An 18875-nucleotide genomic window follows, 5' to 3' on the forward strand; every position below is an offset into this window, starting at 1 on the left:
AAAAAATTACTCTCATTTAAAATTACATTATTAACGACTGTAAATTGAAGTTGTTGTTATTAACACATATTACTGTCGTCATTGATATTATCATTTATTAACTAGAAAAAAGACGGTCATTATTTATTAATACTACCTTCACAATAAATCTTCAGAAATTTGGCGCTAAAATCTTACTAAATTTTTGTATAAAAAAAATTCCACTCTAAGTAGGAAATCCTATTTTTACGTAAATTAAATAGATATAGCACCCAAATTAATATAGTGGGGTCATTGAAAACAAAACAAACTCTGGAGCAAATCCCTAAATATTGGGGATAATGATATTTTGAGAAGACGATTTCCCCCAAAACCTCACGATGTTAACCTGGCCGCCACGCTCAACATCTCCACGCCTCCACCGTTTCGTAATCGCATTTACATTCTGTATCAGTCTAGATACTTTCACAAGCATAATCCCCAAACCCCACGTTATGCATCATTGTCTCCCACACCATCTCCACACCTCCATTCATTCCATTTTTTTTCTCTATATTCGGTATAGATAAGTTCAGAAAACTTTCACGAGCACCAAAAAGTTGAAGTGTTGAAGCTGTTCCGTAACTCAACGTCTACAAACAGTGAAAAGATAAAGTTGAAGCTGTAGCATAACTCAGGTATGTTTGTTCAATGTTCCAATTTATGAAAATTAAAAGTCAAATGGTGGAATTCATCTTAACATAAGTTGATTTTTTAGTGGAATTGTTAAATTTTCAGTGTTGTATAATTTGATTGTGCTTTTTTTGTTGTTTAGAAATTTTGTTCCCAAATTGGTAAGACTGGTTTTATTTATTTTAGAGAAATTGCTGTCAGTTTTTATTTGCTTAAACTCTGAAATTAGAAACCCATAAAGTAGATTGATAAGGTTAAGCTTTTTAGGGCTAGTACGAATTAAGATTAGAGAGATGAGGGATGTGGTGAACATGAGGGTACAGAGTTAATTGAGTGCAAAAACAAAAAAAAAAAACTTATAAATATAAAGAATTAAAAAATTATACAAATTCATTTTCTATGTGTTTGGGGTTCAAATGAGGATACAGTGTCAAGTCCATATTGATAGAAGCAAGGAAAAGGATACAACCATAATGGACAACACGACCAACTTACCCGAATATGTTCCTAGTGCATTGTTTTCCTGAATTTACTGTGTCTATGAATATGTTAAATTTTGCAATTAAAAAGCCAACTCATAGGTCCAAATGTCCTTTTATCACTTGTCATGGATTATTGATTCATTAGGTAATTCTGTTTTGCAGAAGTATCATTTTGATTACTGTAACTGTTATTTCTTCAATTTTCAATAAAATCCTTCATTTTCTGTTAATATTACAAGGCAATATATAGGTATTATACGAAAGTGTAGAGCAGCACTTTTCATCAATGTATTTTCATGTCACTGATTCAATTTATTTATTCAGTTTATCAGTTCAGACATTGTAAAACATGCCTAAAATGTATAACTAAGTGTGTGCAACTTTCTACTTCACCCTGGCCAGCTAAAGGCCATCTATTATTTGGAGTCCTTCCCCTACCTTTTTTCTAGAAAAACTCTAAACCTTCAGCTCAAGTGGTAACCTTTGCACCACATTAAAACCTTAAGGTAGAATGATAGTAAATGGTGATATAAAATGCCTATCCTGTAACAGATATAGAAACAACATCAAATGGATAAGTAGTTTAACAAAAAATTTGAAGATACATTAAATAATAATCAAAACAGAAAAAGGTACAGAGAATGATAGTAAATGGTTTTACCAACAATATTTAAGAGTGCTGTTTGTAATTAAATCAACCAAAAAAGTAGTTTTTATATTAACTTGACATGTGCCAACTATCTTATGTCAATATTTCAGAAAATATAAGAAACTAAGCAGGGCCGTCTTAAACTTTTTGGGGCCCCTGTGCTAAATTTTTCTTAAACCCTTACTAATTAATAGAATTTTGTATTAAGGTTGTAAATTTTGAATGGTTGAATATCTAAATCACATACGTACTCAATGTAATGAAAAAGTGTAAATAAATCTTATTACATTATATTATTATTTTAAGCTAATATCTATATTCGACTAAGCACATCTTAAATTTTGGGGCCCTTATAATTTTGAGGCCCCGTGCGTTAGCACTCCTTGCACGCCCTCATCTACTCCTCTGAAACTAAGAATTGTATATAATGTAATTATCATTCATTTGTTGGGGTCTCACTTTTAAGCATAGATGAAAATGACACTGCATTTACTCTTATGGTACTGATTACACTATTTAGGATCTTAGAATTAGAAAGAAAGAAAGTCTCTTCTTATTAATCCTATTAGTTCATGGACCCAAATTAGAATATATATTATTTGGCCAGGATAAGGTACCAAAACAGATTTATGGTTATCAATTTTAGGCGCCACGTACAAAATAGCATCAATATAGGCTTGAAGTTTAAAAGAGTAACAATTTAGACCTCGGATAATGGATTGGACACGTCATTCCTATTACTCCATTAAGTTCTGACTTCTCCCTCCACGTACAATTGATAGAACTTAACGGAGTAATATCAATGACATGTCTCATTCCGTTATCGAGGCCTAAATTGATATTTTTTTAAAATGTTAAGTCTATATTGGTGCTATTTTGTACGTGGAGCCTAAATTGATACTTCTCCAAAAACCATAAATCTGTTTTAATACCTTACCCCTATTATATTTTATGGCTTCTATATAAGTTATAGCCTATGTAAAATGTCATTTCTATTGATAGGATTTTCACTTCTTTAGAATGTAGTAATGCTATAGGACTTTTCCTAATCAAAATTACTAAGAATTAATGTGTTCGGAATAATTTATTCAAATAATTTATAGTGAAAACAAAGATTGAAAGTAATGTTGTCAGAATTGGAGCGGAATTGGATTGCTTTCCTGTTTGGGTTAGTATGGGTTTTTCAATTTGCAACAACCCATCTGAAACTGGTGTCAACATGGGAACCGGATTCACCCTGTTTTTTTAATTATTAAAAAAAAAATTGAAAAGTCATTAGAAAACTCTCAACAACCGTGCTTCTTCTTCGATTTTCTTCTGTTCTTAGTCTTCTGCTTTGCTCTCTCAGTCTCGGCTGCTTCCCTTTTGCGTGTTCTCTCTCTTGATTCTTCTCCGCAAGCTATTGTCTAATTTTGCTATGAACTAATTGATTAATTAACTAAATTAACTAGTTGCTGCATGTGCTAAGTTATTTGCTGACTTTATTGAAAAAATAAAAGCTTGGATGAGGTGAACTTAGGAAGAGTTAAAGAAGAAAATCATTTAAGGTTAAGACCTTATGAGCTGAACTATCTTGATGCAACATCAGAGAATGAGTTTTGTCTTTGCTAAGTTTTTGGATTATAATAAGTTATTATATATAAATATATGTTATATTATTTATTTAATTATTATTACGTCATCCAGTCCGACCAATCCGAGTCAATTGGTTGAACCAAATGATCCATAACCCAATTATAAATCTAGTTTAATATCCAGTCAGGTTCTGAAAACATTGTTTGAAAGTTATGCAGAACCCAAATCTAATCACCTGTTATGTGCTATGTTAGCTGATATCATAAAAAATCCAATCCACATTAATCCAAACATACAACTTCTTATTCTTACCTTAAAGTAGTAGTAGATCTACAAAGTCAACAGCTCAAAACATCCTTAAAAACCTACAAACTAATATCCTTAAACTTGGCCATACTAATCATAAAAATACATACCTCAAGGAGGAAAAAAGAATCTAGAAAAATAACTTGTGTATTGCATTAGCTAATTAAATGTGTAATTAATTACAAAATCCGATTTGATTAATATAAGATAGGGGATAAATTTCCCTAATTGTAATCCAACTTGTTAATTAGGATCTGCATGATCGAGTTCTAGAATAAGTCTAGAATAAGAACCGAAATAAGCATAAATCTAATCTGTATGATCTGACCTCCAAAGTAAAGTTTGGAGTGACAAAACACCTATTATGAATCTCTGAACTAGATTGAGTCTTTGATCCCTCCCTAGAAATGAGACTTGTCAAAATTTGAACTTTTCATCTTAAATTTTGTACCTTTGATTGAATTATAGAGCAAAGCATCTGTATTTGAGGTTTTAAAGTTAAGAGTTGTAGCAACAATAATATGTACATGAAACCAACACCCCAAATTATTAAATTGGAGAGGAACATCTACTTAAATTTGTGAAGTAGTTAAAGAATAACCAGAGAATGAAATGAAGATAGAGAAAATTAAGAATTCCGCAATGAAAATGATACAAGAAAGTTCACAACTTTTACATCAATCTAAATAATACAAAGAAGTGAAAATGTATCACTTGCGACAAATACTAGCAGTAGGCAGTAGGCATTGTAAGGTGTAATAGGACCATACTTCTTCTTAGCTTTTGGTGTCCCTCTCATCGGCTAATTTTCAGCCATCACAACTTCCCCAAATGAAAATGTAGTAACAGCAACATCAGTTTCTACAAACACCAAACCTCTCCATCCATTAACACTTACTTCCTCTTAGCTTCTGGTGTCCCTCTCAGCGGCTCAATTTCAGCCACCGCAACTTTGCCAAATGAAAATCCAGTAATAGTAGTAGCAGCTGCTGCTACAAACACCAAATCTCTCTTTCCATTAACACTTTCTTCTTCATTGTTCTTCATCTCCACATTCACCCTTTCTCCATCTGATACATTTGAGGCTTTAGACACAATAAGACCTCAATGTTGGGCTGTGAAAAATGATGCCATCTAATTTGGAGGCTATCATCATTGTATATATATATATATATATATATATATATGGCTCACCAAAGGAAAACACTTAACACAGCAGACCAGTTCTACTCATGTAACTTTCTCTCTCTCTCTATATATATATATATAGAACTAGTCAATGAAATATGGTAGAAACATAGAGTTTTTTAGTCACTCAAATAGACAATGGCTCAGCTTTTAATAAACTTGGTCTAGTATATGAAACTGTCAAATTATATTTTTTAGTGTGTGGATTGGTACTGTCACAACAAAAACCCTCATCATGAAGAATTAATTTAAGAAACTAAAATAATACTCTTTTTTAGATGAATTTGGTTAATGGTTTGAGTTAAGTGTATTATTATAATTATTATTACATTTATATTTCAGTGTATTAATTGTTTTGTTGTTGCATGTTCTATTCTTCATGTGTTTCTTTATTTGATGATTTTAGGAGAATGACACCTAATAAAGAATGGATAAGACTTACTAAGATAGATCGGTTGAGTGAAGAGTATAATATTGGTGTTATAGAATTCTTGAACTACGCTTTCAAAAAAACAGGAGAAGCATACGAAATTCGATGTCCATGTGTTAGGTGTAACAACACCAATTTTGGAACTCGAAACTTGGTTCACACACATTTAATAACAAATGGAATAATGGAAAACTATACCTTTTGGTATCATCATGGTGAAAGACGACATGATCTTGATTCTGATGAAGAAGAATATGATGAAGATGATAATTGTAACATCCGTGTCTAAAATTTTTATTTTTCGAAATACATAGCGTTAATTATTTATAAATTTAAATATACTATTGGGTTTAATTTAATGTCTTTAAGTTTAAATTAAAAAGTTTTGGGTAAGTGTAATAAAAAGTTATAAATTCAAGGACCAAAATTGATATTTTTTAATTACTAATATACATACACGTGTAAGTATAGTTGAAAGTAATTTCAACTTATCCTATATAAAAAAAAAGTAAAGAATAATTCATATTAAAGTAAATGGATTAATATGGTTATGATGTAATGTGCACAAAGCTTTTTACTACATCCAATTAATTAAATTATAATATAAAAACATGGCTTTTATATATGTATGTGTCAATTAAATATGAAAACATGGTTTTCTATATCTATGTGTCAACTAGATATTAAAAGAATGCTTTAATAATAGATGATGTGTCAAAATATAGAATTTAGTGATGACAAGTGTTTCATAAATTGAAATTAAAATAAAAATATACACACAATTATATATATTGGAGGGTATCTTAAAAAGGGGGATGAATGAGGAAAACAAAAGAGTTTTTGTTAGGAATTGGAGAAAAGCGTTTTTGGTCGTTGTTGACGACGATATTTTGGATTAGCTACCGACGACGATATTTCGGATCAGCTATCAATGGATTACACTGATTAATTTTCAGTGACCGACGACGATATTTCGGTAACTGTATTTGTTATCTAAATTATTTTATCAATGTTATAAGTATGATTTTGAGTAAGTTTAGTTTCGATAGTTCCGTCAAATTTAATAGATTTACGATTAATGAGTTAGCGTCTATCAATTACTCATAAAAATGTAAAATTTAGACAGTTGTCCATTAGATTTATTCAAGTCGGTATTTTAGCATCGTCACTAGTTTAAAAGTATAATCGGTATGAGTTTAAAAGTATAATCAGTCTGAATTAACTATCTCAGTGACCGAAAATAATCCAATAATATTATTTCGATCAGTAAAATATTTTAAGCGACTTTAACAGTTAGAGTTAAAATAAGTTGAAAATAGAAGGACTAATACGGATATTTTCCAAATAAAGTCGGTATCGAGTCGAATATAAAATTTGTATAAAAATTTGAATATAAAATTAGTTCAAATAGATTTATGACAATATAATGTGTCTAATGGTATATTCGGTCTAAAATAACGATACTCAGTTAGCGATACACGTAACAATTTCGGTAACAAACATAAACGGTTTGATAAAAGTGTTTAGTTTAAAATTATTTATATAATATATTTGAGTTACTTTGAATACTTCGATTCAATTGTTTAAAATATTATATACTTTGGATTTCGATTGAATACTCTGGATTTTGATTATTGGAAGAATAATTATTATTATTGTGGTACTTTGAAAATCGGATTGATAAAATGAGTTTGACGATTTCTTACGAATTGTTTTTGAATTGAAGAAACTATTGCGGTTGTTGTTATTATTTTGGGATTGAAGTCCAAATATGATTTTTATGAGTTGTGATATTTTGAAAGATAAAATGGTTTTGTCCATCTAGGATTGCCCGGGGTAGGAGTTGTAAGTTTTAAGACCATACCTAAGGGCGGTATGGCCAGAGTGCACGGCTGGTAGTCCTAACGTTAGGCAAGGCGAGATATGAATGAGATATCTCGATTATTGATATGATTGATGTTATGATAAGCTACACGGGTGGAATTCGAGGATGGACACACACGCAAATTTTGTATTACGTTTTGATAATGTTTGATGATTTGAATTATAATGTTTTACGATTTATTTGATTATGAGTTGGTTTGTTAAAGCGGTTTGTTCGATTTGATAAAACGTTGTTCGATTTGATTCGTTTTGATAAAACGTTATTCGATTTGATTCGTTTTGATAAAGTGATATATATATATATATATATATAGAGTAAAAAAATGAAATATACAATTAAGTTATTAGCGTGTCAATCAACGTGTCAATAAGTTACAATGAGTTCATAAGTTAAGAGAACTACCGGAGTTAAGAGAGCTACCTAAAATAGGTAGAACTACGTGGCTTTGATTCCCGATTTAAAAATTAAAAGATGCTCGGGATACGTAGGAAGCTTGATAGAATTATCAAGTCTAAGCCAAATAATAAATAAAATTTTAGGTAGTCCGAATAAATTTTTATCTAAAAAAAATTGGTTCGGCTTTCAGGATATTAGAAGTTGGTTGTCCTGTTTTCTGTTCATACCCGATGCCGTTTTGGATCGGGTGTGACAATAGTGATAATGATGATGATGATGATTGGGCTGAAGATATTATAAATGATATATATCCTGATATTGAATTGAATGAAGAGGAACCCAATGATGAAGCGAAGAAATTTTATAGGTTATTACAAGATTTAGATAAAGTAGTTTACCCTGGTTGCAAGACCTCTAAGTTGGATGCGCTTGTCAAATTACTATACATCAAAAGTGTTGGTCGGTGGAGTAATAAATCATTTGACATGTTATTGCAAGTGTTAAAAGAAATACTCCCAAATGATTCTACTTTGCCAGAATCATATTATGAGGCAAAAAGAATTATAAAAGATATTGGTCTCTCTTATGACAAGATTGATGCATGTGTCAAAGATTGTATGTTGTATTGGAAAGAAGATGAAAATTTGGACAGGTGCAAAATATGTGGTCTCTCAAGATGGAAAGATGATATTCGTAATGGGGAAACTAAACTTCGGAAAAATGGGAAGAAAATACCAGTCAAGACAATGCGTTATTTTCCTTTAAAGCCAAGACTTCAAAGATTGTTTATGTCAAAGAAGACATCTTCTTTGATGCGATGGCATAAGGAAGGTAGAGTAGATGATGGAGTTATGAGACACCTTGCTGATTCCCCCGCTTGGAAGACCTTTGATGATGTTCATAAAAACTTTTCCTCTGATCCTCGTAATGTAAGACTTGGCCTTGCTAGTGATGGTTTTCAGCCATTTAATCATTCTAAAACTTCATATAGTATTTGGCCAGTCATATTAATTCCATACAATTTGCCACCATGGATGTGCATGAAAGAACCTAACTTTATCCTTTCTACCCTTATACCGGGTCCTGATGGTCCAAGAGATGCAATTGATGTCTATCTCCAACCTTTAATCGAAGAATTAAAAGATTTGTGGGAAGTAGGAGTTGCAACATTCGATGTGTCGACAAGACAAAACTTTATGTTACATGCATCCTTGTTATGGACTATCAATGACTTTCCTGCATATGCAAATTTGTCTGGTTGGAGTACAAAAGGTAAGATGGCTTGTCCTTGTTGTAACAAAGACACTTGTTACTTGAGGTTAGCTAATTGTAAGAAGCAATGTTATATGGGACATCGCCGATTTCTTGATAGCAAGCACAGATGGAGAAAAGATAAAAAAAAAGTTTGATGGTACTCAAGAATTGAGGCCGCCACCGAAATCACTCTCTGGAATTGATATCATTGCTCAAGTTACTAGAGGGAATCATCTTGAGTACAGACCTTAGCATGCAAATAGAGGTGACAATTTGAACAAGAAAAGCATATTCTTTGAACTTCCATATTGGAGTAGTCTTTTGTTACGACACAATTTGGATGTGATGCACATTGAGAAGAACATATGTGATAATATTGTTGGGACAAGCATGAATGTGAAAGGGAAGACTAAAGACACTATGCAATCTCGCAAAGATTTGGAGGCAATGAACATTCGTCCAGACTTGGATTTGATTCTCAAGGAGGATAAGTTTGAGATTCCTATAGCATCTTACATGTTATCTCATGATGAGAAGCACTCATTTTGTTCATTTTTTAAGCAACTAAAGGTCCCTGATGGTTTCTCATCTAACATTTCTCAAAGTGTGAACATGAAAGAGCACAAAATTTCTGGTTTGAAGAGTCATGATTGTCATGTTTTGTTGCAACATCTAATTCCTCTTGCAATACGTGGCCTCCTTCCAAAAAATGTTTGCGAACCCCTTTATCGAGCTATCTTTATTCTTTATTAGTTTGAGTGCTAAGGCATTAAAGGCAGAAGAGTTGGAAGAAATTCGCAATCAGATTCCTATAACTCTATGTAAATTGGAACAATGTTTTGTTCCTTCCTTTTTCGATATAATGGTTCATTTGCCGATTCATTTGGCTAATGAAGCTTTGATATGTGGCCCTGTACAATTTCGTTGGATGTACCCTATTGAGCGGACATTACATGATTTAAAACTTCTTATTCGTAATATGGCTCGTCCAGAAGGGTCAATTGCATATGGGTATATTGCAAAAGAGTGCATGACTCTATGCTCAAGGTACTTGAATGGTATTGAGACAAAATTTAATAAACCAGATAGAAATGGCGATGGTTGTTCAGATTATTTTGATGGTGGATTTTCCTTATTTTCGCAACATGGGCGATGAATGGGTGGAAGCACATGCATATGTCATAAATAATTGTGATGAAGTCATACCTTTTCTCGAGTAAGTCAATATCTTGAAGAGCTATAATTGTATTTTAAATTCTTAAATAATTATGAATAATAATTTCTAAAAATTCGTTGCAGAGAGTATTCCCAGATTCGAGAAAGTATTCATCCACAACAATCTTTTAATGATTGGTTTAAAGATACAGTGAGTATATCTTTAAACTCTTCATCAAGAAAATATATACCACGTTTAAATGTCTCATACATAATTTTATTGTAGGTTGCAAAAATGTATGCATCTAGCAAGGAATCCAATATTCGAGATTTGTTGTCATTATCTCGTGGTCCATCCCAATATGCTACAAACTTTGATGGTTATATTGTGAATGGGTATAGGTTTCGCATTGAAGATTGTGATAAACGACGTAGAACACAAAATTATGGTGTGTGTGTGAGCAGTGATGTTGGAAATGAGGGAGGACCTATTGATTATTATGGGATTTTAACTGAGATTCTTGAATTGCAGTATCTTGGTGAGAAAAGAGTTGTCCTATTCAAATGTAAATGGTTTGACGTTCATGACAATGTGTGGGGATAAAAAAATAGATGAATTTGGATTCATTTGTATCAATCCTCAACGTTGTTTGAAAACAAATGAACCATTTATTCTAGCAAGTCAAGCTTCTCAAGTCTTTTATGCTATAGATAATGCTAATAAGAATTGGCATGTTGTTATTAAGACACAACCACGAGATTCATACAATATGTCTTCTCAAATAGATGATGACAATGAGAATTTTGATGATCTTGGTGAGGCTTATCAAGAGGGTGAATCATTCAAGTTTCAATGTGGCACTACATTGAATACAACAGACGGGAAAAATTGGGCACGAAGTGATTCATTACCAATTACTTATGATGTGTCAAAATCTAAAAAGAAAAGAAAGCGGTAAATAATATCTTGAAGCTGAGATTTTTTTTTCAATATGTTCATTATTATTTTCTGATGTATCACATATGTTTGAAGTCGTTATATTATTTGACTTCTTTAAATAAGTAAAATGCTCAGACATGCACTTCCTTTCAAATATGTTCAATATTAATTCCTTATGCTCATTTTGTTTGTGTTCTATAGTTTTCTATTGACAAATATTGCATATACCTTTTTTTCAATTTGAGGTGAAAATGCAATCAAGCCAACTTCCTACTCGCAAAAAGTTCATCCAGCCAGGCAAACTGGGGAACAAAAATCGAGTATTGAGTGCTTTCCAACATTCAAGCGTACCTCATGATAAAAGTACTGAAGACACTCCGAAGGGTGTTACTCCAAGAAAAGAGAACCTTAAAGGTATTTTTCAATTTCTTTAAGGTAGTTTTCCATTTATATAATTTCTTTAAAATAGTTTCTATTTATACAAAATTGATTTTTTTTTGTAAATATATACTGCCTCTGCATCTGCAATTTGATGGTAAAATGTTGTATTTGTGTTATTATATTCGACTATAATTATCTTTATTAAATTAATGCTTTGTAGATGTTGGTTTGATTGTGCATTTTGGTGATCTACAATACCACGATAAAGGTTTCAACGAAGAATGTTGTTTCCTGGACATTTTGAGCATATGCAAAAAATTTGTCGATATTTATTCTGTTGGCTTGAGATTTGCTGATGATGATGGAAGACCAGTACAAAATGATTTAGATGTCTTAAATATGTTCAAAAATTATTCGGGTTCTACAGTCATACATCTTTATGCCAAAAGAGACATAAACTCACGAGGTTTAATATACAAACTCCCAAGTGAGAATCCTAATCTAGGTACTTTCATATTATTGCTAAAGATAATCTATTTTAACATTTAGTTATATATCCTATTTCACTCTAACTCTTATCTAAATTTTCATGTTATTAGCTTCTGATATTGCACCCATACCAATAGTGACAAATGTAAAGATAATGGGTGAGCTTAAGGTAAATCAGAAAGTGATGGTATATGGTGCTATTAGTAACGGGGTGGAGACTGCGAGTATTGCCGAATTTTTCATAACTATGAATAAAAACTTGGATATTGAGAATGGTCTTACACCTATCAGCTCACCTAGCAAAGAGAAGGTAAATATTCTTTGTTATTCAATAATTATTATGTTGGACATATTTGCATTATTAATTTATGATGATGATATTGTTTATTTAGGAGCTTGAATTACCATTACAAGCTGTTGGTCAATTTGTTGTTGCCAAACTAACTCCCATGACAGAGGATGGAAAATCTGGTGATCCAAAGTATGCAATATCTCAAACATTTGTTAAGAGTAAGCATCTTTAATTGATGTATACTTTCATTTCAATAAATGTATATTTTCTTGTGCTTGTTTTATTTTGCTTAATTTCCTAAGAAAATAAAACATGAACATTCTGAATTCTTAGTATGAGTTTGTTTCTTCTTTTTAATTCTTTTTTATTCATTTTCTAGGTGATATTCCAAAAATTGTGAGAAAAGTTAGAGGTTGTAATAAGAACAAAAAAATTTGTTCTCTCAAACAAGGAGAGAAACTTGACATATGTTTCTACAACAATCGTGGCGTTGGAGAGAATCAGAAGTATTGGTCGAGGCATTTAGGGAAGATTGTACGTAATTGACATATTTGTCCTGTACGGGTACAAACATGGATGGATATAAGTGATGTCACAAAAAAGCACATGTGGGACACAGTTACAGTAAGTAGTTTCAACACTAATCAATTTAAACTATTTCAATATATATATTTAATAATATTGGCTATAATCAATTTGATGTAGGAGTATTTTAAACATCCTGATATCCAGTCGTACTATCTTCACACCTTAGAGCATATGAAGGAACTGTGGGGAAATTAGAGGGCAGAATTGAATAAAAAGTATGTGAAGACTGGTGAAAGTAAGGTGGAGGCTTTGAAAAATGTGGCTAAAGGCATGGATTCAAAAGATTGGGAATGGCTAGTAAATAACGTATTCTATACAGCAAAGTTTCTGGTATGATTTTGTGCATCTTAAATCTAATTTAGTTAACAAGGTTTTCAATTTGATGTCGGTGGTGTAATTTCATAGGAGATAAGCGTAGGAAATTCTCAGAACAGGGCTTGTCAACAAAGTATGCATATCCATCGTTGTGGAAGCAAGCCTCATAGGGAAGTGATATATGAAATGGTATTTTCACCACTCTTTCAAAATTTTCATTAGTTTGATTATCAATATTTCCTTTCTATTAATTTGTAATCATTTTATAGGGAGGCAAAGACGGCAACCCGCCAGATGTAAGAGAAGTCTTTGTTAAAACTCGAAAGATTGATGAAAACATAGTTGAACCAGAAACAAGAAAAAAATATGTAAGTTCCAATTTGTCAAGTCATCCCATTGAATTATATTTATTATATTTGACATAATTAAAATTTGTAGGATGAACTAAAGATGACAATGGAGTCAGAGCCAACTCTTACTAATTTACAAGTTGTGGAAAGGTGCTTCGGACGACAACGCCATGGTCGTGTCTTTGGTTATGGAGGTGGCTTGAAGCGAAAACATTTTGAAAGTACTTCTCAAATCAAAGAACTCAAGACCAAGCTTCATGATAAGGAAGAGGAAAACCGTAAGCTTACGGATCGTTTGGAGCAAATTGAAAATCGATTAGTCCAAGTGGAGAATGAACGTGTGGAACACTCAGATACAAATACTTCATCAAATACTAATGATGAGCATCAAAAGGTACATTCATATCCTCTAATTTCATTATATTGTTACTTAAGCTTGATTGCATCATTACTCTAGATAAAGTGTCATCCTTATAAGGTCTCTTATTAGTGCTTTCAAGGATTGATATCCAAAGGATATGAATGTGCGTTCTCTCAATATTAGTTGACTGTTTCTGTCTAATTATTTGTAGGAAAATGTGCTTGAATATAGGGAAAAAATTGTGTGTGCTAGTTCAATGATAAAAGAATCTAGTTGGTGTTAATTTGGATTGTTTTATATTCACATTCTTTTCATTTTTGTGTGTTTTTTTAATGGATTTAGGGATGCATTATTATTTTTGTTTTCTGCCAAAGTTTGTTTAAGAGCTAACTGGTGATATCGAGTTTTGAAGTAAAGTGAGAAGTTTGAAATGAAATGATACTATGTCTATTATCCTTGCTTTTCTTCATGCTTTGTGTGCTTAGATTTTCATTAGTGTACTGTTGTTGTAAAAAGAAAAAAATCATGTGTCTCAATGTCATATCCCTCTTAATTGTTGTTTTAATCTGGTGCAAAAATCACGTGGGATATATTTGATGCTGATTATTTTAGTTTCAATGCATAAATTACATAACAATCTGACTTTTCGTTAGTAGAGTTGAGTTCTGAGATTTTGTTTGGTTGTGGGATGCGTTTTACAATTTAATGCAAACAATTTATATGAAAACAAATTACTAAACCCAAATACAAACTTAAAAACTTAACTATAAGCAAATAGCTCTAAATTTGTAGAAGAAATTAAGTTGTCCCAGGTTTTAAAAACTATGTTCAGGCTATCAAAATTCAATTGCTTTAAATTTTCAATTAATTTTTGCTTCAGTTTTGGGTTAACAGTTTTGCGTTATTGTGTGTTTTGAGTTTATGTTTGAGCTAAACACACAATTTTCATCATGTAACTTGCTGAGCCTAGTAATAACAATAACAACATGAGATTGTTTGATTTGTCATCGATTATTGGATAGAGTAAGGAATTTAAATTTTCTCAGTTGGATTTTTCCATAGCTTTATGTTTGTCTAAGATTTGGTGCTTTTTTGAGTTTAACTTGGAAATTAGCTGGATTGAATCAAATAATTTATTTCAATAGCCATTGTTGCACATTAAAAACTTGATATAAACCTCAATGTACCTATTTGACAACCTTTAATCCTCATAGTTTATTGCTTGAAAATGGCCCTAACAATAGCGTTTATTTTTGTACTTTGCCCTTGAATTAATGAATGATAGTTTACAGGGTGATCAAGTTAATGCAAATTGAATGCTTATGTTGCTAAGGATTTAATAGGCTGTAATTTCTATTCTAATATACATTTTTACAGTTTTTACTCTTGATGCATGATTTGGTAATTACATGTCTCATATTCTCTTGTTTATTCTGTCTAATTATTTATAGGCATTTTTTTATGATGTATAACATGTGGCAGAAAATTAGTTCAGAATATTTTACATTATATCTTTGAATTTTAAGTTCATTTTTTCTTTCTCCAGGGCGTTTAGCTACTCATTTATTCCCCAAAATTCAAGTAAGTTTTTGTTTTACTTTGAGAGTTTTAGTATATATTTAATTTCACCCACAAAAGAAAAAGTATGGATAGTGAAAAAGTACTTGAGGTTTATTTATCTTCAAACTTTATTACCTTATAATATAGGAGTATATGATTAATATAGACCAATAATGTTCAATATTATGCCAATAATGTTTATTTTGGTCCATCTTACTAATATAGACCAATACGCTTTGTCTAAGTCTTTGCTTATTCTTTTCTCTTATACCTTTCCCTTATTATTGGATGTTTACATTTGTAACAGCAGAGCTAATTGTTCTGTTCGGTTGGATTATTCTTCTGGGATGAGATTTGGAACAAACTGTTGAAGTAGCTTTAATGGAGATTATATATGCCTTTGATTATATCATATTAATGTACGAAACAAGATGATTTGTTTTCCTATTTTAGAAAGAACAAGAACACATTTCAGTTCATAGTTTTGCACTTTTATTTTCAATCTTGTTAAATGACAAATTGGTTTATATTTTATTGAATTTACGTTTCAATTATTGAATTTGTATTTATTGTGTATTTAGATGATTCTAGTGTCACAACACATTAATTCATGATATAATTACTGATCTCTTAGTTGTAAAATATCACTTCTAATGACAGTACATATAGAAATAATGACGGTCTATTATCTCGTGAGAATGTTATAATGATGATACTAGAAATTGGAAATAACGACGGTTTATTTTCTTATTAAAAGGTTATAATAACGACTGTTTATTCACTCGCTAAAGTATAATAACAATGACGGTGGTTTTTGGAAATAACGACCGTATATTCAATCATTAACGTTTCATAATAATGACGGTGAAGAACGGAAATAACGATCGTTTATTCACTCATTAAAAGGTCATAATAACGACAGTGAATTATGTGAATAATGACCGTTTATTCACCCATTAATACGTCTTAATAACGACGGTGAAATCAGTTAACAACGACGGTCATTATTGTCCTAATTATTGAGTAGTAAGGACAGGCTGCATACAGTCGTTGTTTTGTTTTAACGACGGGACACGGTATACCGTCGTTAATACCTTTAGTGTCGGAGGTTTTAACGAGGGTGGACGACTGTATATACGGTCGTTATAAGTTAATAACGACGGTATTTATTTAATTAACGACGAGATTAACTCTCGTTATAGACCAAATTTCTTGTAGTGATAGATACAGATCTTGATAGTGGGGCAGAAAACATTTTGAGACAAGAAACTAGTGAAGGAGAAGAGCAAAATGAAGAAGGGGCATATAAAACAATGAATAGGAGAGATAGGAGGATGCAAACTTGGATGGGAGAGTATGTAAGTGGGGAGGATCTAAGTGAAGAAGACGAGACAGCCTATATGGTAGCATCACTACAAGAAAATCGCTTTTTGGTAACAAGCGTTGGCAACAATGGAAGAAGTTGTTGCTATAAACGAACGTTAGCAACCAACTTTTTTGAGTCGTTACAAAAGGTTGTTACTGTAAATTTATTTCGACGGGTGGGATTTGATGAGAAAAGGTAATAACTTTGGCAACAATGTCTTTGTTGTTATAAATGAAAATATTTTTACCAACAACTCCATGTTGTTACTTTAAATGAAAGCATTTACTACAACAACACATTGTTGTTGCTGTAACGAAAACATTTATAGCTACGACAAAATATTGTTGCTGTAAATGAAAGTATTTACAGTAACGAATCCGTGTTGTTGCTGTAAATGAATGTATTTACAGTAACGAATATGTGTTGTTGCTGTAACAAATCAATTTACAGTAACAACTCTATGTTGTTGCTGTAAATGAAAGAAATTTTTAACAACGACCCTATGCTGTTGCATAAGAATTAAATATTTTTACAACAAAAGAGATGGTTGTGAAAGAAATTTTTAAACTAATTAAAAAATAAAATAAATACATATAATATAAAATAAATATTTAAAATTATATACTATATTTAGTAAATTATATAATTTAAATTGAACTGCAAAATATTACAAAAAATGACATTTCTTATTTTTTTTATATTAATAAATTTTAACTTTAAATATAGATTGAATAAATTTTAGAAGTTAGTAATTCAATAAATAATGTTGTAAATAAGAGAATCCATTCCGTAATGAGGAAGGTCACATTATTAGTAATATTAATTAATTATCTATTTAAAAATTATATTTAGAAACCCTAATCATATTCTCTTCGAATGAAACACATTAGCTGCTCATTTTCTTCTTTGTGCTTTCTCTGCTTCTTTCTTTGAAACCACAGCCACCCACCCTTTTCTCTTCCTTTATCTCACAACCTTACCTTATTACTCAGAATTCTCCATGGTTACTCCAGATGCACGAACTCCGGCGGAAAACAGGCTCCTTTCTACCAACGTCAGCAGCTCTCCATAACCTTCCACATATTCGTTCTCACTCATCGTGGTTAGTCTTTCATCTCTTGGTTCTTTCTTTCTTTTCCTTCCAAATTTCATAGGGTTTCTTCGGAATCAACATCGATCTTGGTTTCCATCCATTGTTTTTTCGATTTCGACTGCAGTAAACACACGGCACGGGAAGCATAACCGTTTGAGTCCTTATTGAGCGGAAGAGTGGAGGTGAAATGGGGTCTAGTTCGAATCTGATACAGCTCCGAGGTATGGTATTTTCGATTAGCTTTAGTATATTTCGGTACATAACTGGTTTAGTTGATGCTTTTACTGTGATTAATTGCAGTCTATCCATCAGTTTTATGCCCTGCCTATCAATACTAAAATGAATCATCTGCAGCTTATCAATTTCTAATAATCTCATTGATGCTTTCCAGCGACTAGGGACATGACTTTCGTTCTGGTTATAGGGCATTGGAATGTCTCAACAAGCATTTTCCTAATGTCCCACTGATGGCTTTGACTGCTAAGGTTACTCACTCTGTTCATGAGGTGATTATTCTACAATATTTTGTGCCTTTATTAGTAAAAATGTTGTCCTTATATTCAAATCTGTAAATTAAAGTAGTGGAGAACATGGTTAGTGATTTTAGGAAATCACAACTATAATTAGAACCTCATTCTTCATCTTTATGGCCGTTTTCAAACATTCAAGTTTAAAATCATTAATCTCAAGCCATCAATTTCATATTCATAATAGAAGATAATCTGTTGATTATTTCTTAAGCCTAACACGGCATATATACAAATATACAAGAGTAATTTTAGGAGCTAATCTAGGAGTAATTTTAGGAGCTAATCTAGGAAACAAATCAACCTACTAATCACAAATAACTCTACAACAATATTTCCTAAAACAGAATAATAACCATTCGGTTATTCTAACACTCCCCCTCAGTCGAAGCAGGAGAAGGACGAATGTGATAACAACTCAAATTATTCTTGAATAAGGAATAAAGGAAAATTAATAGAAATAATGACAAACCATTATTCCTTCTAAAAGAGATATTTATGCATGATTAATGTGGAATTAATGATAATTAATGCAGGGGCAAATATGCAAATAATGAGGAAAAGGAAGGAGTCTCTAGCATTATGCCACGCCACGTGGACCATGGCGAGATACGCCATAACGAGATACGCCCGATGAGAGCG

At 31.7% G+C, this 18875-nt stretch overlaps 1 protein-coding gene across 10 annotated transcripts; it reads left to right on the plus strand.

Annotated features, from left to right (window-relative positions):
• Positions 1-280: 280 nt before the first annotated feature.
• LOC136201025 (uncharacterized) lies at positions 281-15801 on the plus strand. Of its 10 annotated transcripts, XM_065991564.1 has the most exons (14): positions 281-656; positions 9926-10032; positions 10116-10182; positions 11157-11325; positions 11513-11797; positions 11892-12091; positions 12174-12291; positions 12453-12697; positions 12779-12991; positions 13067-13165; positions 13246-13344; positions 13415-13720; positions 15234-15268; positions 15555-15801. In XM_065991564.1, exons 2-8 carry the CDS (start codon positions 9935-9937, stop codon positions 12617-12619), a joined length of 1104 nt encoding a protein of 367 aa, XP_065847636.1. In that variant the 5' UTR covers positions 281-656; positions 9926-9934; the 3' UTR covers positions 12620-12697; positions 12779-12991; positions 13067-13165; positions 13246-13344; positions 13415-13720; positions 15234-15268; positions 15555-15801. The 10 variants fall into 10 exon arrangements, with proteins under 10 accessions (XP_065847636.1, XP_065847637.1, XP_065847627.1 ...); XM_065991561.1 differs by lacking the exon at positions 281-656 and having other exon boundaries at positions 7677-10032; positions 11513-11779; XM_065991560.1 differs by lacking the exon at positions 281-656 and having other exon boundaries at positions 7678-10032; positions 12782-12991.
• The last annotated feature ends 3074 nt before the right edge of the window (positions 15802-18875 follow it).

This window comes from Euphorbia lathyris, chromosome 7 (genome assembly GCF_963576675.1).
Source record: "Euphorbia lathyris chromosome 7, ddEupLath1.1, whole genome shotgun sequence".
Classification (NCBI taxonomy): Eukaryota; Viridiplantae; Streptophyta; class Magnoliopsida; order Malpighiales; family Euphorbiaceae; genus Euphorbia; species Euphorbia lathyris.